Source organism: Dasypus novemcinctus, chromosome 7 (assembly GCF_030445035.2).
Source record: "Dasypus novemcinctus isolate mDasNov1 chromosome 7, mDasNov1.1.hap2, whole genome shotgun sequence".
NCBI classification, from domain to species: Eukaryota; Metazoa; Chordata; class Mammalia; order Cingulata; family Dasypodidae; genus Dasypus; species Dasypus novemcinctus.
In genome coordinates, this window is record NC_080679.1 from 68,517,116 (window position 1) to 68,541,673 (window position 24,558).

Genomic DNA, 24,558 nt, shown 5'->3' on the forward strand with positions numbered 1-24,558 from the left:
TGCGGGGGACACCCCAGCGTGGCATGGCACTCCTTGCGCGCATCAGCACTGCGCATGGGCCAGCTCCACACGGGTCAAGGAGGCCCGGGGTTTGAACCGCGGACCTCCCATGTGGTAGACGGATGCCCTAACCACTGGGCCAAGTCCACCGCCTACTTTGCTTTTAATTCACACCATGTTTCTCAAGTATTACAAGGAAACTTGAATAAATTAGAACATTAAACTTTTTATATTTGTCTTTAATTCTCTGTCTAATGGAGTCTGTGTTTAAACATTTGAATATATATTTTATTTGAATATTTTTTCCTTAAGTAGTATACATTTTTAGAGTACTTTACCTATGACAATACAATCCAAATGTGAATGTTTTCCTCTTGAGTCTTCCTTTTTCTCTAATAGTGCTTTGCTCTTGTTAAAAGTTTTATGTTCCATTTCTTAGATTGTGGTATGTCCATTTCTACTTGAAATAACACACTTATCCCAGTCAAATAAAAACAAATATTGTTGAATTTTTATTTTTTGTAATAGGCTTTAAAATATACTGAGGGGGCATATTTTATGTGTTCTAAAGGAGTGTATAGTATTGGAATATGCCAAGATGAGATGTCCATGATTATTCAGATTCATTTAGGAGGGGGAGCATAATGCCTTTTTGGGGGCTTAGAAAAGACAACAGCAACACTCCCTAGATTGTCGGGGGAAAAAATGGTTCTAGGAAATCTCTGTACCAATGATGATTTTTGTACAAATATTTAAGTATAGATTTTTGCCTAGAAAATTTTATTTTTTTATTAAATACAACAGAGAGAAAAATTGTGTAGGTGTGACATTTGGTAGGTAAAAACCTATATAGTAACCACTGGCATTATTGCCTCACCCTCAACCCCCTTCAAACCATAAATATGTGCTTTTGAAATATAATTCATATTCTCACCTTATTCAAAAGCCTCAAGATCTACTAGAGACTTTCTGTTCAAATTTCCCTTTACTCTCACTTAAAACTCCATTGGAATATATAGATGCTATTTATGTAGTGTGATGGTTTGAAACTTTATGCACCCCAAGAAAGTATGGTCTTAAAGTTAATCCATTCCTGTGTCTATGGATTCATTAAAAGTAAGATCTTTTGGAGAGAGTTGGATCTTAAGATGTGACTCACTTCATTCAGGGTGGGTTTTAATCCTTTTACTGGAGTCCTTGCTACGAGAATGAAATTCAGACAAAGAGAGAGACAGAGCAAGAAGCTAAAATCAAGGAACCCCAGAAGAGAAGAGAAGAGAGAGACCAGCATATACTGCCATGTGCCTTACCATGTTACAGGAGTCCAGTGTCGCCAGTAGTCAGTTTTCAAGGAGAAGGCATTGGGGAGCAAGCATCGCCTGATGTTGCCTTGATTTGGACATTTTTCTCAGCCTCAAAACTGTAAGCTTGTAAGCTAATAAATTCCCACTGCTAAAAGCCAACCCATTTTATGGTATCTGATTTGAGCAGCTTTAGCAAACTAAAACATATCGTATGTATGTATGTTCATATGTATAATGTGTGGTCGAATTTGTTCTCTCTTCCTAATTATTGGCTCAGGGTATCTAGGAAAAGTTATTCATTCAACAACCACTTACTGAATATCTAGATGAATATCTAGATCATTTTGCTAAGAAGGGTTTATAGTAACTAGGCAGAAGTTGCCCACTGTCTGAATTGTTTTCTTTTCTTCTATAATTCACCATAGCATAATAGAGGATTTTGCTTCTAGTGAATAATCAATTCACTTGGTAAAAGTTGCTAAGAAATGTCAGATTAAGACCTTGGCAGGCCATCATAGGGTAAAGGAACACAAGGTCTCAGGGGCCTGTGAAAGAAAGCATCCGTAGTCACACCATGCTCCGTCCTCTTGCACGTCACTTTCATTATCCCAATCACAACCCTACATGGTGCTGGGGCCTCCTCTTTAGTGCTAGAGTTTCAAGGATTATGTGTACTTGGAGGGTACATTAGATTTTCTGGCAAGACAGATCTTTAGTCTTGGCGCTGAATCAGGTCAGCAATTTTTAAGAGTAGAGTCAACTTAGAAGAAGTGTTTGTGCTGGGCCCTCTTTTTAAAAATTTTATCTTATTCTTAATATTCTTAAATCCAGTTAGTTAAAAAAGAAGAAATCAGCATCCTTGTTCTTAGATTCTCTCAGTGGCCAACCCTGTGATAAAGTAAGAGAGCTTAATAAATTTAAAAAGTAACAAAATATTATTGTATAAAACAGTCCCTCCAGCTGAGCAAAGGTATTTCTATATTGGTTGCTCCATAAACTTTAATTGATTGAGGTTCCCTGATACTTTTATCAAAAGCTTGGGGACCTATCCAACAGCACAGACCTTTTTCCCCCTCCCTCAAGATTCTGGTTTTCAGAATTAATATAAAACCTTTTCTAGGAAAAACCAAAACAAACAAAAAAAATGCTTTGGAATATTCCAGTCCTTTTTTGTTTTATAGCTGCCATTGAGGTTGCTAAAGATGAATTGGAGTGCTTTTTAGCAATCTGTAAAGTTTTATCATCTTTGCAGGTTTCAGTAGGAATCTTGGAAAATAACTTCTTTTTCACAGATTTAGCTTTTAATTTAGGTTTTTATACTTCCTTTTTATTTTCTGATGCTTGAAATAGGATGGAAAAAAACAAACTGTATGAATGATACCTTCTTTTCATGGAGTTATAGTAACAGAGGATGTTAGCCTATTTTAAACACTCTACAATTAATTCTTTTTCTGTAACCATATGTGAAATTGCCTACATGTGTCACTGTGCCTGCAGTAGATCATGTGATTTAAGAATTTAATCCAGGGAAGCGGACTTGGCCCAGTGGAAAGGGCGTCTGTCTACCACATGGGAGGTCCGCCGTTCAAACCCCAGGTCTCCTTGACCCATTTGGAGCTGGCCCATGCACAGTGCTGTTGCGCGCAAGGAGTGCCATGGCACGTAGGGGAGCCCCATGCGCAAAAGTGCACCCCATAAGGAGAGCCGCCCAGCGGGAAAGAAAATGTAGCCTGCCCAGGAATGGCGCCGCACACATGGAGAGCTGACACAACAAGATGACGTAACAAAAAGAAACACAGATTCCTGTGCTGCTGACAGCAACAGAAGCGGACAAAGAAGAACACGCAGCTCATGGACACGGAGAGCAGACGGGGGCCGGGGGGGGGAGGGTGGTTGGGGGGGAAGAAGAGAGAAATAAAAAATTTTAAAAAAAGAATTTAATCCATTCTTCTCATTTCTTCTGGTAGGCAGCTCTGCCATTCAAAAGGAAAAACAAAAAATCTTAATGTCAAAAAAGTAGAGCGGGTCTCCACCGTACCTTATCCTGATTTTAACTCTGTGTACGTCTCACAGGTTTTTCGTGTGGGGCCTGTTTTTTACAAACCCAATAAATCCTTGAGGCTCCTAATGTCAGGCTGAAAAACTCCATTGCAGTATGTTCTCTTTAGAAGATAAATTTTTCTTTTCAGTCACTTACTTTTCTCATATTGTGAACACAGTTTCTAGAGCCAAGTGGAGAACTGAGTGGTATGGTAGAATGATTTTTTTCATAGGTTTATGATTTACAGATACTTAAAGGTATATAGAAACTCTCCAGCAATTAAAAACATGTCCTAAGACATAAGATAATGATTTTTCTATTACATATTTAAATACTGTTTACCTTTATTTCCACTGTATTCATTAATCAAGCTGCCACTAGTTAAAATGGAAATTTTTTTAAAAATTTTAAATGCAGTTTTGATAATATCTTAAATTATTCTTTGTGTCTTGATAATGGAAATTTATTACAAAAATTCCTTGGACTTTTCACTATGACACATCTCCCATTTCCCTACCCATTTATTTCTGAATTTAAATTGCCAATCATATGAGTAAGACCCACTTAACATATGCATTGAACAGTGACATCTAACCATACATAAATTTGCTGCTTATTCAAAATGGATTAATAGTTTTATATTCTGGCCTAAATTAATATATTTTAAGGGTGTGCACATATTCATGAAAACTTTTTTCTCAGAGCACAAATTTAGCCTAAATAAAACTTTAAAAATTACACAAGCTAAGATACTCATAACTCCATAGCTATTAGGAATAGCAGAAGTATATATGCATCTTTAAACTTCTGGGGTAAGGAGAGGGGAGGTTTTTAACAGATATATTTTAAGTAAGTTCCTTCATAAAAGAACTTTCTAGAAAGGCAGCCTGTAGCACACAGCTTTTCATTCCTTGCACAATCAGATCCTCCATTGTCTTCAGAGTGAGAGCTGCTGTCTCACAGACCTGGCCCCTTTAATGGGTGAGTAGCTTCTGAAGAGGCTTTGTGACACCCAGATGTTGACTTCTTTGAAACTATACGTCTGGGGAACCTTCATTTTATTATAGCACAAGAGCAATATCAGAATTTCCTGGGATTCAGTCATCACAGGAAATTATCAGGAATTCATAGACATTCCTATTTGCACTTGCTTTGGCCTCTAGGGTAATCACAAAAGATTATAGCCTCCATTTCAGCTTTCATATCACTGAAATATTCTCTGCCGAGAACATGATTGATTTCCAGAGGCCAGCTTTTTAACCCCAGCTTCAGGAGGGCCAATCAGACTGTAGTGGTTTGATAACTGCCAACAGTTGATACTGTGATATTATTCTGTTGTGTGGCAGTGATTTGGTGATTCCTGGCTAATTATACTAAATCTTTCAAATAAAATGGTAACATATCAGCTTTTCATGTTGTTAGATACAGGTATTTGTTCCATTCTAGTGAAATTATTAGAGGTTGGGAGGAGGCAGAATGGTGACTAAAAATTTCTTTATTGAGGCTTGTGAAGACTAAAGTTGCAAGCATCCTGATAGGCTGAATTGCAGATTACAAACAGATTAAATCAGAATCATTTCTGGAAATCTTCATATAGAGTAGATAAATTACAAATACAAATGATTTTTGCCTTAATTTTTTTATGGGTTTTTTATTTTGCTTGCTGTCTGCTCTCTGTGTCCATTCACTGTGCGTTCTTTTGCATTTCTGCTTGTTGCATCACCTTGCTGAGTCAGTGCTCCACGGCACTTGCAGGTCCATGGCACTCTGTGACTCTTCCAGGTGGGCGGCTCTCTGCAGCATGAGGGCAAGCCTGCCTTCACAAGGAGGCCCCGGGACAAGAACCCAGGGCCTCCCATATGGGAGCCCAATTGATTGAACCACAGCTGCTTCCCTTTTGCCATATTTTTTAATGAGTGTTACTAAGGGATTTGGCAGGTTTCATGATAATTTACTATGTGATTCACGTAGGTTTTCGCCATTGCTTGATTTAAAAATCTTGATGCCACATGCATGACCAAAATATAAGCAAACTGGACACATTTTTAACTCTGTGATTTCATTTGCTATATTCATTTTTTTCTTACTTATGTGTTATTTGAATATATAGAGGCAGAAAGAGCTTTGCGTGTATTTGAAATAGATTTGGTGGATAAAATAGAATTTTGTCTAGAAGTAGTCATTTTTCCTACTGAAAGGCAGTTCAGTTTAAGCAACTTTGTGTTTGAACTATGGCCTCTTTGCAGTCACATAAAAATAATTATAACTCAGATGGGCAAACGTTAAATGCCAACCTGTACCATTAACAGAGACTTTTCAATAAGACAATTATCACTGCAGAGAGCAGAGTAAGGCACTTTTTTAAGGCTCTTTGTTTTAGTTTTAGCAACATTGCATATTTTGTGTAATAAAAATGTAGAGACAAAGTTGAACTAAAAAAATGTTCAATTAGCAGTGCTAATATATGTAAAGTTCAAGGTCATGTATATCACTAGAAGGAAAACTAAAAAGTGAAACATGGGACTATATAACATTGCAAACACTTTTGTGAAAAATGTGTATGGTTAATAGTGCATATATAAGAATGCTTTTCTCTGAAACAGAACAAATGTAAGTTAATGTTACAAGATGTTAATATCAGGGTGATATTTTGGCAAAATTACAACCAAAGTAAACTATGCATAGTAATGTATAGTAATATATTAATAGCTTTCCATTAGTGATAAAAAAAAATAGAGAATATGCTAGGTGAAAGAAACTAGACAAAAAGTACTACATATTGTTAGACTCTACAAAATGTAAATAGAAATCAATTATGCAGATGGAAATGGGTTAGCAGTTACCTATGGCAGAATAAGGATAGAGAGATTGAGAAGTCACTGCTAAGGGGGGTAGGGTTTTTGTTTGTTTGTTGTTGTTGTTTTCCTTCTCTCTCTTTTTTTTTTTTTGTAGTAATGAAAATGCTCTAATATTGACTGAGGTGTTAAATGCACAACTCTGTGGTTATACCAAATGCCATTGATTGTACACTTTAGATGAACTATATAGCTAATGAATATATTTTAATAAAATTGATGAAAATTTTTTCTACTGAGAAGAGTTAATATATACATACATATAACTCTACACACAAAGGCAATAGAAAGATAAACATACAGCATAAAATATTTTTGATATCTCTTTTCCACAAACCAGTCAGGGACTGCTTTCTGAATTAAGGCCCAAAATGTTAAGTGTGGCAAAAGGAGACTACGCATATTACAAAGTCAATAAAAAATAAAAAAATAAAAAAAAAATAAAAAAAAAATAAAACATAAAAAAAAAAAAAAAAAAAAAAAAGGAGACTACGCAAAGACAGACGACCAGTAGAAATCAACTTTGATATTGCTGTGACACCTTTGAATATGAGTCAGGAAGAGGGCACAGATAAAATACAAATACCCAGTTTAAATTGAATTTCAGATAAACAATTTATAATTCTTTAGTGTCAGTATTTCTTATGCAATATTTGGCACATACACTAAAAAATTATTTGTTTTTTTAATTGGGTATCTTGTATTTTTATTTGCTAGATCTGGCAACCCTGGCAGGAGACCTCAGTTCTGGTGTGAACTGAGGAGTCTCAAGCAAGTAGCTAAAATTCTCCAGCTCTCTTTCTTCATCTTCAAATAAGAAAGGTGGACTAAAATCAGTGGGTCACACACTGGTAGGTCTGAGACCTGAGCTTCGTGCTTTAATCAGAACTCAGTTTTCAGTGTTTTATTGTGTTGAATTTCAAGTTAGGATTATATTTGTATGGGGAAGGACTCAACAAAGGTAGGATTATATTTGGGTGGACACAACAAAGATTCTGGGATACAACTGAAATAAGAAAAACAGGTTTGAAAGCAGATGGATCTCTGGTATTTTACCACTGTGTAATGAGAACGTGGCTTTGGAGAGTGAGAGCCCAAGATGCTTAGGAATGGAGCATTCCAGATTTGTTGCTTTACATTGAGCCAGTCCTCAATTGTCATATTTCTTTGAGGGTAGGAAATGTGTTCATCTCCATTTGGGGAAAAAAATGCCCCATTTCCACTTTGGTTTGCAGAATGAAGAATGAATCCAAAAGGGCTCCAGTTTCTGGTTTTGCACATGCTCCTGTCTGCTCAGTTTTCCTTCCATCTTAAATCTTCTTGATTTGTGTCACAAACCTGTTTTTCTTAGCATCAGGATATATCTGATTAGTTACTGAACAACCTTTCAAACTTAACTTTGACAGAACGGTTTTGAAAAGATGTCAGTTAATGCATTTGCTCTTCAGGGGTGTATTGATTTTTAAATCAAGAAAGCTCATTACCTTCCCTAGTCTCTTAGAAAGCCCTTGTAACATTTTTTAGCCTATGTACCAGAAAACAAGCAAACACATCCTTATTTACTTTTTTGGATTTTGGAGATTTAGCACCAATAGTTTTTTGTAAAAAAGAAAAAAAAAAATTATAAGATAGTACCAGGAAGAAGTCTTTGGTTATTTCTACACCATTATTTTTCTCAGAAAGAATAAAGAACACTTGTTTTAAAAAGTATCCCTCGGTCTCTTATTTTTGTCATTAAATTCTAAGGTTATGGTAATTTAATCTCATGGCTAAGTTTTGGGACTGTTTTCAATCACTATTTTAAAAAGAATAGGGGAGTGAATGTGACTTAAGTGGTTTGAGCACCTGCTTGCCACATGGGAGGTCCCGGGTTTGGTCCCTGGTGCTCCTAAAAGCAAAACAAAAAAAACAAACAACAAGCAAACAAATGAAAAAACCAACTCAGGAGAGCTGGTGTGACTCAGTGGTTGAGCACCAGCTTCCAACATGCGAGGTCCAAGGTTCAATCCCCAGCCCTGATACCTCAAAAAAATAAAAATAAACATAAATAAATAAATAAATGTTTAAAAGAGGTCAAGAACTACAGTCTATCTTCTGTCTCAGATCTTGGCCTGTCTTTCCAAACTTTATGAATGGATCTCTTCCTCAAATGTGCGATGCAATAATCACTTCTCATGACCTATTCTCAAATTAACCTCTATTATATTTAGTATTTTGCACAATCCATATTCCTAAAATGATGTAATTCTCATTTCATGCTGAGAACATTACCAAATAACATAGGAAACACCTGGCCCATTTATTTTAGAATCTTTTGGTGAATATAGTTTCTGTTTTCATCATTCTAAATAGTGTACTCTAGCCAGCTTTGTTGGTATTCATCTTTCAGTGAAATAGTTCATAGCTAATTATGTATGGCTTGGGCTGTTTTTTTTTTTGTTGTTGTTGTTCATTTGTTTGTTTGTTTTTTGAGACATGGATACCTCACTGAGAAATGTAAAATATAAATTTTTTGAGGGAAACACTTCTCTACAGACAAAAAGGATTAATAGTATTTATCATCAGTTTGTTCTTCAGGGCTATGAACACTCAAAATAGAGCTTAATAATTCCCTAAAATATTCCAGGTAGTTTTTAAATTTTCCTTAAAAAATTTGTATTTTTTCTCATATTCCCTCAAAGGGCATTAATGATTTTATAAGAACTTTTTGTTACTTTATCAGTTTCCAAATCTGTATGCATTGGTGAAAATTTTGGTTATGGGAACATCATGTCTTGAAGAGAAAACAAAAACCCTATCAAGAACTTCCTTTGCATCCTTATGGAAAACACCTCTCTCTGCTAATGGTTTCCAATCACATCTAACTAAACATTTGCATGTTCAAGAAAGGAAACCACAGAGAAAAGCACAAGGTTTCCTTAGGAGACATAATTCAGCTCATTGCCTTAATGCTTTTTCCCTACATTGAAAGCAGCAGTTACAGTTGGGGGTGAGAGTAGGTTGGGAGTTCCTTTAATACATCATATTAACCAGTTAGATGTCTCAGGGTGCATTTTTGTAACCTCAATATGGGTCGATTTGGAACTTTAGTTTACCCATCTAAAGTTCCATGTTTTAACACTGAAAACATTACTGGATGCCTGTGACCACCAAATATGAGTGATGAACTTTTAGTTACGTCCTGTACACATTTCAGGCAGAAGCTGAAAGTCCTATTTGTTAAATTGAACTTTTTGTAATGCTCTTTGATGTGGCTTTAAATTACCCAGCAGCATAACTACAGTTTTGCTGCATCACTCTTGATCCCTGGCAGCGTGGAAAATCACAGGCAGGGGGAGCCAGCCAGGGAAGTGGAACATTTTACATTTGTACTAACCATATTTGTTACATACAAGGATCTACTGTCAGAGTTAGACTTTAAGTAGGGTACACAGATGTAACGTTATGGCATCTTCCATTAACAAAACATCTACTGTCTGAAAAAGAACTTTAAAATTGTTCCTTCTATTCAGAACAATTGTTTTCAAAATATCTGGCAGAAAGTGTTACTGATTTTCTGCTAAAGAGGAAGATGGTAAACAACCATGCATTTGATTTTCTTACCCTTATTTAAGATTCTAAAACTGTTGAGGATGATTTAAGATCTTTGCACGCAACTGTTAGATCTTAGACAAAATATGTACTTATTAATAAAAACAATAGAAGTAGATCGAAGCATCTGAATCACACCAAATGTTTTAGGAAATATGTGGGTTAAAATATTGGGATCCCCCCCACCTTCTCCTGTTATATTTTTTTCACAGGATATATCACACTCTCCAGATATTTTATTTATTTAGATATATAGTTATATCTCCCCAACTAAAGTGTTGGATTTTTGAAGGCTTGTTCTCCAAATATATTCCCAGTTCCTAAACAGAGCATGACAAGTACTTAATAAACTTTTGTTAAATGAATAAATTTTCAAGAAAATATAGTAAGGATGTGAGCAAATTGGAAATCATGCATTTGAAAAAGTGTAATGCATTGGGAAGGAACAAAAATTCCTGAGGATGAAACTGTATGCTTAAAGTTAATACGAAACAGCCTCTTAAAAGGCTACCTCTTTCACTACAACAGTGATCCTGAAAGAGGACATTATTTTATGGCAGAAACACAAATCTTTTGGCATTCAGTATCCTTTCCTTTTTATTCATAAATAAATAAATAAAACCAAGATGGAATTTCTCCAGAAAAACTACTAGAAAATGCAGACCATAGTCCTTTCAAAATAGAACTTGAGTTGTTTTTTCCTTATTCTGTTCATCCTTGTTGTCAATGGAATACAACCCTTGTTTGATGAATCCCAGAGCTTTTCAAAGAGAATCTAGCAATATGGCATTTAAGTGAAAGAAAGTCTTCTAGATGCATTTAAAGCAAAGCAGACCCCAGAAACAAAATGAGACACTATTATTTTGTTTATCCCTTGCTCTCAGGGGAGAAAAGGGGATGAAATTATTTCACCAGCAACAATTTTTAAAATATTCATAACTGCCAAGTGGAACTCCAGTGTGTCTTCCTGATATGGTACTTCCCACACCTTTCAAAATTCGGAAAAGGCCCTCTGCTCCACTCTGGCTGACTCAGCTCTAGGCTGACTCCACTTACATTTTCTACAGGTAGTACTGACCTCTGCTAGATGGGGTTCTGTAACAGTGGGGAAGGAAATCCTGGAGTCCCATTAATTTTTGCAGCAGATACTGCCAACTGTTAATCAGCCTCAAAATACTTAGAAACCTATAACATTTTAATAAAAATAGTAATAACAATAACTTTATTGGGTCTGTGACTCACACACAATGTGACTTGTCTATGATTTTCTGAAGTGTGTGTTCTGTTCTCTATACTAGTTCTGAATGACTGATTACCTATCTGGTGGGGTAATAGTATTCCAAAGGAAGAGGGGCACCGTTCATGTTGTTTGCAAGGCCAAGATCTGGTTTCAGCAATGTGCTGGGGCTTCTTGGGAGAAGTCCCTTTCCAAACATTTGACTTTTAGTTTAATCAACAGTCTGTGAAACATCAATATGCCATTTGTCTCCCATTCAGTGGCAATGATGATGCTCAGGTGGACCCCCATCACATTGCTGCGGGTAAGAGAATGCAGTGTCAGCAAAGCAAGTGTCGGCGTTTACACACTCCAGGTGCAAACTGTAGGTTTCACTGTAGCCAGCAAGCCCAGTGTAACAGTCCACGTGGTTTATTTTTATTGAGCCTTCCGATATGAAATCCAAAATAGTGCAAATGTGCAATATAATTGAGCTAATTTTGCCAACAATGTGAGATTGTATTTCTTGATTTTTTAGATAAGAAATTTGCCTTTTTGATAGTGGTAATCTGTTTTGTTTCTATTTAATTTTTCAAGGATTTTGGGGAGAAAGCGTTAGGTAATAAAAGTGCATATGGCCAGAGTATTTAAATATAAAAGGCAAAACCTTTTCTGAAGTAACTTTAGAGAAATATTGCTCTTCACTGATGCAGCTATCGCTTTTGAATGTGTTGTTTCATGAATTTGAAGCTCTAATGAGCTCTATTGTCATATTCTTTTGCCTAAGTCCAATATTAAAAAAGGAAGGATGAAAACTGTCATTTTTGTCCTACTACAGTAATTCAGTAATATCACAGTTAAAAAATTTGATGCTTTGCCAAACTTCCAGAGAGTCCTTCGTCAACAAGGCTTAGCAGCTGAGGTCCTTTTTGCAATAAATCTAGAACAGGTGCAAATGATGACTTTCACCTTCTAAAGTGTAGCCTCTAAGTATTCCTGGAACTTTCTTCTTCTTTCTATTTTTTTCCTTTGTGCAAACCAAACAACTACAATGGGGAAAAAGGGGAGGACAGCCCAAAATTTTATTTATGGCTTTCCTGAAGTTACAAAAGAAGAACCAAACTTATCTTAGGAACAGCCAAAAAATGAAAAACCGGGGCTTATTTTTCCAGGAAACTTTACTCAAGCACTGAGTAGGCCTTATGCATTGTTTAATTAGGCAGCTGCCTTCAGCACTTCAGAAACTCTAGGAACACCTGTCCTTTTGTTACAAAACCCCACACCCTACAGTAGTGCCACTCATGACACCCATCATCCATGTGCCATCTTCCTCTAGCAAGGAACAGCATGGGGGTCCTTAAGAGCTTAAGCACACAAAAAGACACCTGCCTGACTTCGAATCCGGGCTCCAGCACCTGCAGACTCAAGGGGAAAAATACTAAACCTCTCATCATCTTTGTGTTTTTTTGTTTTGTTTTGTTTTGTTTAAGATTTATTTTATTTCTCTCCCCTTTCCCCCCCACCCCGGTTGTCTGTTCTCTGTGTCTATTTGCTGTGTCTTGTTTCTTTGTCTGCTTCTGTTATTATCAGCGGCATGGGAATCTGTGTCTCTCTTTGTTGCGTCATCTTGTGTATCAGTTCTCCATGTGTGGGGCTCTATTCCTGGGCAGGCTGCACTTTCTTTCATGCTGGGCGGCTCTCCTTATGGGGCGCACTCCTTGCGCGTGGGGCTCCCCTATGCGGGGGACACCCCTGCGTGGCACGGCACTCCTTGCGCGCATCAGCACTGCACATGGGCCAGCTGTGCCAGCTCCACACGGGTCAAGGAGGCCCGGGTTTGAACCACGGACCTCCCATGTGGTAGACGGACGCCCTAACCACTGGGCCAAGTCCACCGCCCCTCTCATCATCTTTGATTCCTCATCTGTAAGAGGAGGATAATAATAGTATCTGTCCCATGTAATGATGGAGACCACATGAGATTACCCCTTACTGCAGTTGCTGGTGCATAGTAAGAGTTCTGTAAGTCTAAGCTGCTGTTACTATGGTATTTATTATTGTTATTACACAGCTAGAAAAAGGAATTAAAAGGCAAATCACCCCAGGAGGATAACACATTGATGGCACTGTTAAAGGCAGGTCTCTGAATGTTTAAAGTGTGAGAAAATCAGAAAAGGTAAACGTGACCAAAGGAAGGATGGGGCAGAAAAGACAGACTTTTTCATGCCTCACATGCTTCATTAATTTGGTTAATGGCCACTTCTTTTCACAGCCTCCGGTTAGAGTTTGTGCTGTCTTTTCACTTTAACTTTTAAAATGATGTGCTTTCTTGCAATGACTCATCTCCCATCTGGGACATCTGAAACATAGTAGATCTCCAAAAGTGTTCATTGGGTGACTGAGTTTTAAATTTCTAAAAGCCAAAACCTTGGCTTCGACTTCTGTTTAGTAGAAAAGCTAGCATTGCCGAATATATTGTATAGTAGGTGCTTACCAAATGCTTTTAGAACATTGGTTAAAATCGATGGCTAAATTTAAGGAGAAATTTTCCCATTGTTCAAAAATAGTATAGATACCCAGCTGTTTTACCACAGAGGAACAAGCCCTGGGTAATTCTTGAGTGATCATTCTACTTTTTAATTGGGTAGTACTCAGTTCACCCTCCATTCCCAGCTTCTCTTGATAGCTAGCTAAATCATTTTATTCATCTCTTGAAAATTGCTTGAGTAGTTGAAAAGTTTACAGTTCTATTTTTCTCTGCCTAAAGTTCTATCTAGCAAAATTATCTAGGCTCTAGAAATGATCTAGTATTAGGTGCAGTCTATGATACGCAGCCCATATCATAGACTCTTCTACCATTACACTCATTTACCTTTAGCCAAGTGCTACAGTGTGTTTCTTTTTCCTGTAGCTAGGTTTTATTTACACCTGTGTACTTTTATATGATGGCTTATACTGTACACATGTAAATTTCTTTTTGGTCTACTTGGTGAAAATATTGATCTTTGAAAAAATTCACAGATTCATACAGTTCCCATAATTTTGGTGAATACACCAAAGAGATCCATTTGTTCTTATTTTTATATTAAAAATATAATAGATGGTATAATAGGGCCAGCTTCATTAATTCATCTTATAAGTGTTATAATGGTTAATTTGTCCATACATAGCTCCAATTATCTCCTCTATTTCTGGTAACAGCCACAACCTCATCTTTTAGTTTTATTACCTGCCAGTTAATTGCACTAATAGGTTTTGCTTTTCATTTCTACATGATTTTCATTTAAAAAAAAATGGAAAGTGTTAACTCTTGCTACTTTTGAGTTAGTAAGCATCTCAGGTTTTTTAATCAGAGATGAGCAGGGCAAATGGATTTTTTAAAGTTTCATATAAATGTGCTTCCTAGCTTCAAAATTCCAGATAACTACATCTAACTTCTACTTTTTTAGAAAGGAAGAGACTTATTTGGGACCGATAAATTCCTCCAGGTAAGGAATATTGATAACTAGACTTGTGTGGTAGTTTAGGATTTATTTGTTTTTTTTTTCCCTCAAATAAGTTGTAGGATTGCTTACCAATGAATCATAATTTTCTCAGCAGAGAGCATGTAAGCAATGTGAACTAACATGAGCTAATTTAATATAACTAAGATTTTTTCATTTTAAGAGTTATATATTAAAATTTAATAAAGATTTTTGAAAGCACTTGTTCATTTTAACAATCAAATGTCTATGAAATGTCAATTGAATCTTTAAATATGAGTATGTGTGATTGCAATATCTGTCATCATTTTCTTGAGTATTCTACATATAATGATCTAGATACCTATTTTTGACAAATATGCACACAAAACTGAATCACTTAGATTTACCACATTTTAGAATTTCTGAAAATGTTTTTATTCATTCTGAAAATGGAGATTGAGAAAAGAATTATCATTGATACAGTTACACCTGTCTCATTATGATTACAGAGAAATGACATTGCATTAGTGAAGGGAAAAAAAGTAACATAGTTATTGTTTTCATCTTATTCTTAGAGTATTGTAGGAAAGCTAATAACAAAAATGCAGCATTTTATCACTTTATACTTTAGGAAAAAAAGATACCTTTGTTACTGCCAAGTCTGTAGCCCATTGAAATGACTCAGGCATACATAGTTAGTTATTGCATCGGATGGCAAATACTCAAAACATCAGCTAGATAGTATCAGCTTTTTTTTTCCCTTGGAGTAATGAAATTGTTCTAATTTTTGTGTGTGTGGTGATGAATGTACAATGTGATTTTACTAGACAGTATCTATTTTAAAGTATCAAATGAATTGGCAAGTGGAACATTCTTTTTCGTACCATTTAAGGTCTTCTTTCAACTAAATCATTCCCCCCAGTGGTATTTTGAATTCCATAATAAAGCAGAGATTATGATATATATGTATTTTTTTGAAATCACAGCAGGCCAAATGGCCTGCAGTCTTTTTTTTTTTTTTAAGGATTGATTTATTTATTTAATCCTCCCCCCTCCCCTTGTCTGTTCTCTGTGTCTGTTTGCTGCGTCTTGTTTCTTTGTCCGCTTCTATTGTCGTCAGTGGCACGGGAAGTGTGGGCGGCCCCATTCCTGGGCAGGCTGCACTTTCTTTCGAGCTGGGTGGCTCTCCTTACGGGCGCACTCCTTGCGCGTGGGGCTCCCCTACGCGGGGGACATCCCTGTGTGGCTCGGCACTCCTTGCGCGCATCAGCACTGCGCATGAGCCAGCTCCACACGGGTCAAGGAGGCCCGGGGTTTGAACCGCGGACCTCCCATATGGTAGACGGACGCCCTAACCACTGGGTCAAGTCCGTTTCCCGAGATTATGATATTTTGAATTCCATAATAAACAGCAGAGGTAATGAAAGAGATTTAGACAGGAGGAAAAGTGGGTCTTTTCTAGGAATATTTATGAGGAAATAGAAAATCAGGTGGAAAATTAAGAAAATCTCTTCCAAGAGAGAAACATGGGAGAGAACATTTTATATAATTAGTGGTCAGTACTTCAAAGGATTCAAAGGTGGAAGAATTATTAACAAATAACAAGAGGTAAAAAGGCTGTTTATTCAGTTGATTTTATGAGGACAATTATGATTATGATTGTGAACTTGAGAAGCCATTTCTGGTGAGAGTTTCTAAAGGAACCTTTTAAATTTGCTTTTTTGAGAGGAGATGACTGGGAAGTCACTCACCTGTGTATCTGGAGTGTTCAGCCACTATTTGCCTTACAGGAGGGAGAGCGCTAAGCCTTGGGTCCACAGAGGGGATATTTCCAGGCTGATGCACTGCAAATATAAGATTTGAGAAGAATAAAGTTGTATCAGGAATAATTGGAAAAATTATGCTGGCATCTAAGCGATTTCAACAATCCAAAGGGAGCGTTTATATTCAGGGATGGTTGGAGAGCTATCAACAAGAATCTGTTTACTAAAACTTCAGAACTAAATTTTTATCAGATGTATATTTTGTCTCAATGTTTCCATATTGTGATATGGGATCAAGTGTGATATATGCATTTATTTTAGGTGATGAAAACTTTCATTTTTAATGGTAAATATCAGTATAATTATTAAAGTGAGTAATGGGAAAGAATATATGACTAAAACTGATTTCATGAATGTTTTTACTTAAGTTTTTAAAAGCCAATTTTAATTTGATTTAAAGAAAAAGTATTAAGTTAATAGTAATACAATAGTATATAGAGAAGACAAAATAATGAAAGAAGTACATAGAAAATTGGTGTTTGGGAAATATTCATATATAGTTTATCTAATGTAGTAAGCACATCACTGGTTGTAAGGTATTTTTCAGAGCCCTAGAATAGAAAAAATCTCAATAAAATGCCCATGTTTTTTACTTTACAAAACAGTGTGATTTTTTTCAGCCTCTCAATATAGCTGTTAGGCTATTTTAATTTTCAGTCTGTCTAAACTGACTTGCAGTTCCCAGTAACTAGCAGAAAGTGCAGTATCATGTTTTGCAAATAGATGGATAACATTGAAGTGTAAGCACTTGTGAGCAAAGTAAGGATGTGAACTAGGGTTTAGATTCTGACCCTTCAAGATGTCCTTTGCCCCATGGAAGGTTTTCTCCCTTTATTCTTGCTTAACAAAATTTAATGCAATCACTTATGACCTTGAACAAAATCCCAAGATTTTCCAGTAGTATTTTATTTTGAGTAGTTAAGCATAATACTCCTAATTTTTTTCTTTTTACTTTTTAAATTGCCATACATAAAATTAACTTTTGGGGGAGCATATATAGTTTTATGAATTTTAACACCTGTGTAGATTTGTGTCGCCATTACTGTAATCAGGATACATGACAGTTCCTTAACTCCAGAAAACAATGCTCTTAGCATTTGCCATTCCTGTGTTATAAGTGTCTTGAAGCACCATAATTGTTGTTTGTAGTAGGAATACATTGCCCTGTCATGTCTCTTAAACTTGTATAAAAAAATAGTGTTCTGTAATTCTGTAGTCCATCCTCCTTTCTAATGCATTTAAGCTCTTCTAATTGCTAATTTTGTACCTTGCTGATTTATAATCGTGTTCGGGGATAGTGTTCATCTCTCCTCTCTATCAAATATCATCAACTAATCCAATCCTAAAGCCTGACCTCAGGAGATTTACTAGACGATGGTGTTAGCAGATCTGCCCTTATTCATGTTACATCTGTTCATAAGTAATGCTTTGTTCATCCACATTGTTTTTTGAACTGCCAGTTGTCTGATGTTAATGCTGGAGATTATTATCTGGAGTACACAAGAGAATTGCTGCTGTGTCTCTTTTTATAGGTTCTACAGTTAGCAGCGTTTCTTTTTATGAGTGTTTTAATGGCTTTGTGCCATACTTTTTCTATGGTTGAGTACTTTCATCACTGTACATTTCTCTCTGTATGGTACATGTAAACCAAGGGGAAGGAAATCACTGGTTACAAATCAGAATTTTACTGGATCAATATTTAAGCAAAGGTTGCATATTAACCAATCTCTTATGGGCTTTTGAGTGTACAATTGTGACAGGCATTTCCAGTAGAATAAATTTCAATCTATAGTACATGAAACGTCATAAATTATTTTAGAATAAGGATTGACATTTTCTTTATGTGATATGAGCCTGTAATTTATGACTTTGACAGAATAAAAATTAAGAAACCTATTTTTTCATCTTTAATGATTGTCATTGAGATCGTTTGAGACCTACCTTAAGCATTATCACCTCATATGGGTAAAACATTAAGTTAATTTTTGGATCTTAAAATTTTCTTGTTTTATGATTCTTATAAGGTTTTTCAAGTCTCTTCATATAGATAGACTATCTTTTGGTATATAATTGATTCTCCTGTGATTTTTTTTTCCATAATTTTGAAACAGTTTGGTTTTGCTTTTGTTTATAATTCCTCAAGCAAAACAAGCACAATACAATTGAGTAAAAGTCTCTATTATCCTTGTTTAGAAACTAGAAGTTAAAACCTTAAGGAATAATATAGCCACTTTTACTTGCTAACAATTTTTTAAGTTAAAAATGGACTATTTTATCATTTGTTCTTTAGATGGATCCTGTGCAAAAAGCAGTCATAAACCACACATTTGGAGTGTCCATTCCCCCAAAGAAGAAACAAGTTATTTCTTGTAATGTCTGTCAGCTTCGCTTTAACTCAGATGTGAGTATCACCTTTTCATTGCTCTCTGTAGTTTATAAAGCTGAAAATCTGATTGGTCTGAATATGTACATCTCTTCATATTTGCATACTTTCTAGTAGTCACTTCTACTGGTAGCCCACTCATTTCAATACGCTAGGTTTCCAAGAGACCTGAGTTCAACGTTAGAAACTTAAGTACTAGAGTCAATGGCTAATGTTAGTATTATAGACTTTCTCAGTATAATCAGTGTCACCTACTATTTTATACCCAATCTCATCGATTGTATTTACCTGTCAAATATATAATATTTGAAAGGCAGGAATATTTTTTAAAAAGCTTAATGCAATGAAAAATATAGAAAAATTAAAATGCAGTGAACACTGAAATACACCATTGTACTCCTCTTGATATCAAATGGCACATTTCATGTATGTGCCAAATCTTTTTAAATACCTGAGAGAATAATATGCTATAGAATTTATGTTTTCCCAGAGCATGGAAAAGGAGAGAAAACTTCACAAATTATTTTATATAGCCAGCATAACCTTTCTTCTAAAAAGATAACAAGAAAAGGGTACACATCAATCTTTTATGAAAGTAGATTTTAATATGTATAAATAAAATAATAGGAAATAAAAATAAATAATAGAATATTTTTTAATACCCATTGACCAAGTAAGGCCAATGACCAATGCAAACCTGAAGCTAAAGACTGCAGAATATTTGGTATTTCCTGAAATACTTAATTCCAGAAACCACTTTGAAAAGAGCATGTCACAGGGTTAATGTTTTTTGGAAATACTAAAATATTACCTGTTCTTGTTTGAATATGTCATTAAATGATGCTTTGTTAATTCTATAAAGAAAGCATAATAAAAGTCACTGAAAAAGGAGAGATTTGTTTAATCATGATTCATAAATTTATATTAAATGCAATTTCAATCAAAAGCCCAATGAAAAAACTTGGTACCTGATAAAATATTTCTCAAGACCATATTCAAGAATTAAAATGTTAGATAGAGATATATGGTGTCAATTATTTGGAAGTCTCCACATTGCTAAAATGATTGTAATCTAGCACAATCTAAATCCCTACAAGCTTTTATTTATTTATTTTTTTGTAGAAATGTGCGAGCTGATTCTTAATTTGTATATAGAAAAACAGAGCCCTGTAATAACCAAGACATTTTTTAAAGAACGGGTAAAGGTGGAAGACTCCCACTTCCTGATTTCAATACTTACTATAAAACCTATAATAAACAAAGACTGTGGTATTATGAAAGAATAGACACATCAATCACTGGAACAGAATAGAGTCCAGAAATAGAACCACACCTATATGGACTGTTGATTTTCAACAATGTTGCAGAAGGAATTCAATAGAGAAGAGCTAGTCTTTCTGACAAATAATGTTAAAATAATTGTATACCCGTATGCCAAAAACAAGAACCTTGACTCTTACCTCTTACAAAATACAAAAATTAATTCAAATGGATCTAGAGGTAATTTTAAACCCCAAACTATAAGATTTCTAGAAGAAAACAAAGAAGAAAATCTATATGACCTTGCATTAGTCATAGATTTCTTAGTTGGGAAATAAAAAGAATGAACCATAAAATAATTTATACTTGGTACTTCATCAAAAATAAAAACTTATAGTCATCAAATGCGTTCTATTACACTGTTAAGAAAATGAAAAGACAAGCTACAGTCTGGGAGAAAATATTAATAAAGCAATATCTGTTAAAGGACTTGTAAATAGAATATATAAATAACTTACAACTCAATAATAACAAATGGACAAAAGGTTTGAAAACGACACCAAAGAACAACTATGAATGGCAAATAAGCACATGAAAATAATGCTCAACATCATTTAACCATTAAGGAAATACAGATTAAAACCACAATGAAATTCCCTTACATCTATTAGAATGGTGAACATTAAATACGTACTATGAAGTGATAAGAATCGAAACAACTGGTACTTTAGTACATTGTTAGTGGAAATGCAAAATGGTGCAGCAGCTTTGGAAAACAGTTTGTAATTATTTATAAGAAGCTTTGTAAAGTTATGCATATATTTCACATAGGACCCAGTGATCCCACTTTTAGTATTTAATCCTAGAGGAATGAAAACATGTATTCATACATATGTGATGTTTATAGTAGCTTTATTCATAATTGACCAAAACTGGAAACAGCCCACATGTCCATCTACAGGTGAATGGATAAGCAAATTGTGGTATAGCCCTAAAATGGAATACTACGCAACACTGAAAAGAAGTGCTGTTTCATGCTACAATACAGATGAATCTCAAAAGCTGTGCTAAATGAAAGAAGCTGAACACAAAAGCTGTATACTGTATGATTGCACTTACATAACTTTCTGCAAAAGACAAAACTGCAGTTACATAAGAAATTAAAGTCTGTATAACTTCTTGAATATGAAATGAAAAAGTTAACTATTTGACTGTTTACAAAATTAATGCCCACTTGTAAACATGCTCTGTCTTTACCACTAGCATTTGCACAGCAGGATTGGCATATGTCAAAAACATCTCACGATACAATGCAAAGTGGAATTGTAAAAATCTTGCAAAAGAAGCCAAATTCATGAAAACCACAAATGTGATGTTAGAGAACTGCTTGGTTCAGTGCCACTGAAAAATGATCTACCTATTCAAAGAGTTAGCAATTTGAGAAAAGTAACGAGGTTTATGATAGGCTCTTTAAAACAAAAGGTTTTGAAATTCGAGTGACTAATGGGACTTTGAGGCAATCATGAATTTAATTAAATTTTCAAATAATTACTAATATACTTACATTTTAGAAAAACCAAAGTAGGAAAAGATTTTTATAGGAGGTACCGGGGATTGAAACCTGACCTCATACGTGGGAAGCAGGCTTTCAAACCACTGAGCTACACCCTCTCCCCCAAACCAAAGTAATTTTAAAAGATACACTGTAAAACTTAGTTCTATCCCATTCCCATCCTTCTACTCTCCATGCCCTTCTTTATCTATTTGTAACCAATTCAATATTTTTTGCATATCTTTCTAGGGTTTTTTTATGCACATATAGCAAAGTATTAATATATGTTCTTATTTCACTCATTTATACACAAAAGGTAGCATACTATCTACTTTTCTTTGCCTTACCTTTTTAATATAGCAGTATATCCCAAGAACTTTTTCTATCAAAACACAGTGTTTATTACCCTCAGTCTTTTTTTTACAGATGTGGTAGACAGAATAAGACCCCTCAGAGATGTTCATGTCATTAATTCCTAGAACCTGTGAATATGTTACCTTACATGGCAAAGGAGAATTAAGGTAGCATATGGAATTAAGGTTGCTAATCAGTTCACCCTAAATATCTGGTGGACTCAGTGTAATCACGAGGGTCCTTAAAAGTGGAAGAGGGAAGCTGATGAGGAAGTCCAAGTGATGCAATATAAGAAGACTCAGCCAGTTGTTCTTGGCTTTGAAGGTGGAGGAAGGGAGCCACAAGGCATGGAATGTGGGAGGCTTGTAGAAGCTGGAGAAACAAGGAAATAGATCCTCCCTGGAGCCTCCAGATGGGAATGGATCCCTGCTGTCACCTTGATTTTTAGCCTAGTAAAATCCGTGTCAGACTTCTGACCCCGAGAACTGTAAGATAAGAAATTTCTGTTGTTTTAAGCCACTAATTTTGTGGCAATTTGTTACAACGGCGATAGAAAACGAAGCTTGTGGTATATTTGGGGATGTTCCATACTTTATTTAACTAATTCCTTATTGGTAGGCTAGTTAAATAAGATTGTTTCCAATATTTTGCTATTGCATACATTTTTAGAGTCCATAAATGGCAGAGCTAGGATATAAATTCATGCCTCCATCCTCCAAATCCTCAGCTCTTCCTTTTATTATTATGTTGCCTCACATAATAACTTTACTAGTTTTTCTGAGTATTTATTGAGCTACTGCTGTTTACCAAACATTATACTGTGTTCCAGACCCCAGAAGTAGCTTTTACTTACAAAGAATATGAATGAAAATATCCAGGGTTTGTCCTTGCAAAGATCCTCTCAGATCTAGGTCTGCTTCTTTCTACTTTCATTATTCCATCCTTAGAGGCAGCATGGTATAGAACATTGGATTGAGAGTCCTTGAACATGGATTCAGGTCCTGATTCTATGAGCTTGGTAAACCCCTTCACCAATGTGGGCCTCAGTTTCTTCTTTTATAACATGACTAAAGTGGACTACTTGGTCGCTGGGAAGGACCATTCAAACTTTAGAAATAAAAATAATTTCCATGGCATCTCTGTTAGGAGGACGAGGTATGTTAACATCTCTATATCAGGTGGAACAGCTAAGAGCCCTAAAGAATGGCTAACAGCTCTGCTTTTTATTTGTTTCCTGGGTGAAAAGGGACAGTGAGATACTTTTTTCTACACCCTATGAAAATTCTTGGAGTAGGTTCACCTTTGACTTGAGCTCCATTCAGTGACGGGCATTTTTTTAATATTTACTACTAGGGACATGGACAGGTGTGTACACATGAGCATATGACCACCAGTTTCCTTGTTGTCACTCAAAATCTCCATTGATAGCAGAGAAAGAAATTAAATTTCTGAGTCATGCTTAAGTTCTCGGCAGAAAAGCCACAAACTCTGGATGGCAAATTCTCAAGTGTGATGTATACATGTTCTCACTGTTTAGTAATGATGCTATAATCTGCATAACTGAGCTCGGAAACAGAGCATTTTTTATTTGGGGGAGAGTTACTATTTTATAATTACCCTATTTACATTTTAATGTAAGAATTAAGAAGATGCTCATCCTTATTGTCTTTAATAACATTTCTAAATCAGCCTGAGACTGAATCAGCTTCACTCTTCAATGTAGAAATTATGTTTATTGAAAAATCTGGAAGGCAGATTTGCACAGAAAACAGACTATATTCTGCAGTTCTCCATTACTGATATAAAATGTACCAGGGTAGGCCTTATGCACTAAAATTCAATGTGACCTAGTTTAAGTGTCCCATATCCTGCTTTGTCCAGCTTTTATCATTTCTGTTGAACTCCACTATTGGAAAGGAAAAGGCTGCGACTTTATTTACACAATTCAGTGTTATGCAAATGAACAAGCATTAATCACAGACATTTCCCAAATGAACCTTTACAAATTAACACCATTAACTTTGCCAGAGGGCGGGTGTTGCAGTCCAAGAATAATGTGTCTTTCCAACTGATTTCCAGCCATTTGCACAAATGTGTGCAGTAGCCCAAACCCTAGTTTCTTCTTGGCCACTTTTTCTTTTCTTCGTGGTTTAAGTCAAGCATTGAATGAGATTGTCCTAAGCCTGAAGAGCCCTTTCTTCTCCATTGAAAGTGTACTGCATATGTTCCTCATAAGCTTTCATGACTTTTTTGGAGCTAGCCCTCTTGATTTTTCAAATCTACAGTCTTACCTTTTGAATAGCATCATAAAGTTTGAATCACCTATACTTCACATTTTCTTTATCTTTGTGGTACTTCTAGGTTTGTGAATTTGTTGTTGTTGCTGCATGTGTTGCTGCATGTTTTTTTTTTTTAATCTAAAATCTCTCATTTTTGGCTCACTGTTCTTTTGCTGTACTCTATTTCTTCATATCTAAAGACATAAGAAGATGATCTTGTGACATTTCCTTGCTTTATGTTAGACTGATTTTGTACAATGCGCAAGAAATTAAGGTTTGCCAAGAAGTTAAAATGGAGAGTGACCATTTGTGTCAACCTTTCTGTGAGTAACCTGGCTCTTCTTTTCTTTACTATAACCTCTGAAATTCCAAAATGCAGTCATTCAGTGATCACCCTCATTTCCCATATGACTACAGTTGCTGTGTAATCTATATG

General features: G+C 35.5%; 1 protein-coding gene across 6 annotated transcripts in view; it reads left to right on the forward strand.

Moving 5' to 3' along the window:
• The window catches only part of ZNF385B (zinc finger protein 385B), a 440,337-nt gene that overhangs the window by 359,453 nt on the left and 56,326 nt on the right, over nucleotides 1–24,558 (forward strand). For 4 of the 6 annotated variants that reach the window (XM_058300557.2, XM_058300562.2, XM_058300558.2 and 1 more), the window contains 2 exons: nucleotides 14,457–14,495; nucleotides 18,585–18,695. In XM_058300557.2, the coding sequence (XP_058156540.1) occupies nucleotides 14,457–14,495; nucleotides 18,585–18,695 (150 nt within the window). The remainder of the gene's footprint in view (nucleotides 1–14,456; nucleotides 14,496–18,584; nucleotides 18,696–24,558) is intronic. The other 2 variants (XM_058300563.2, XM_058300565.2) reach the window with 1 other exon arrangement.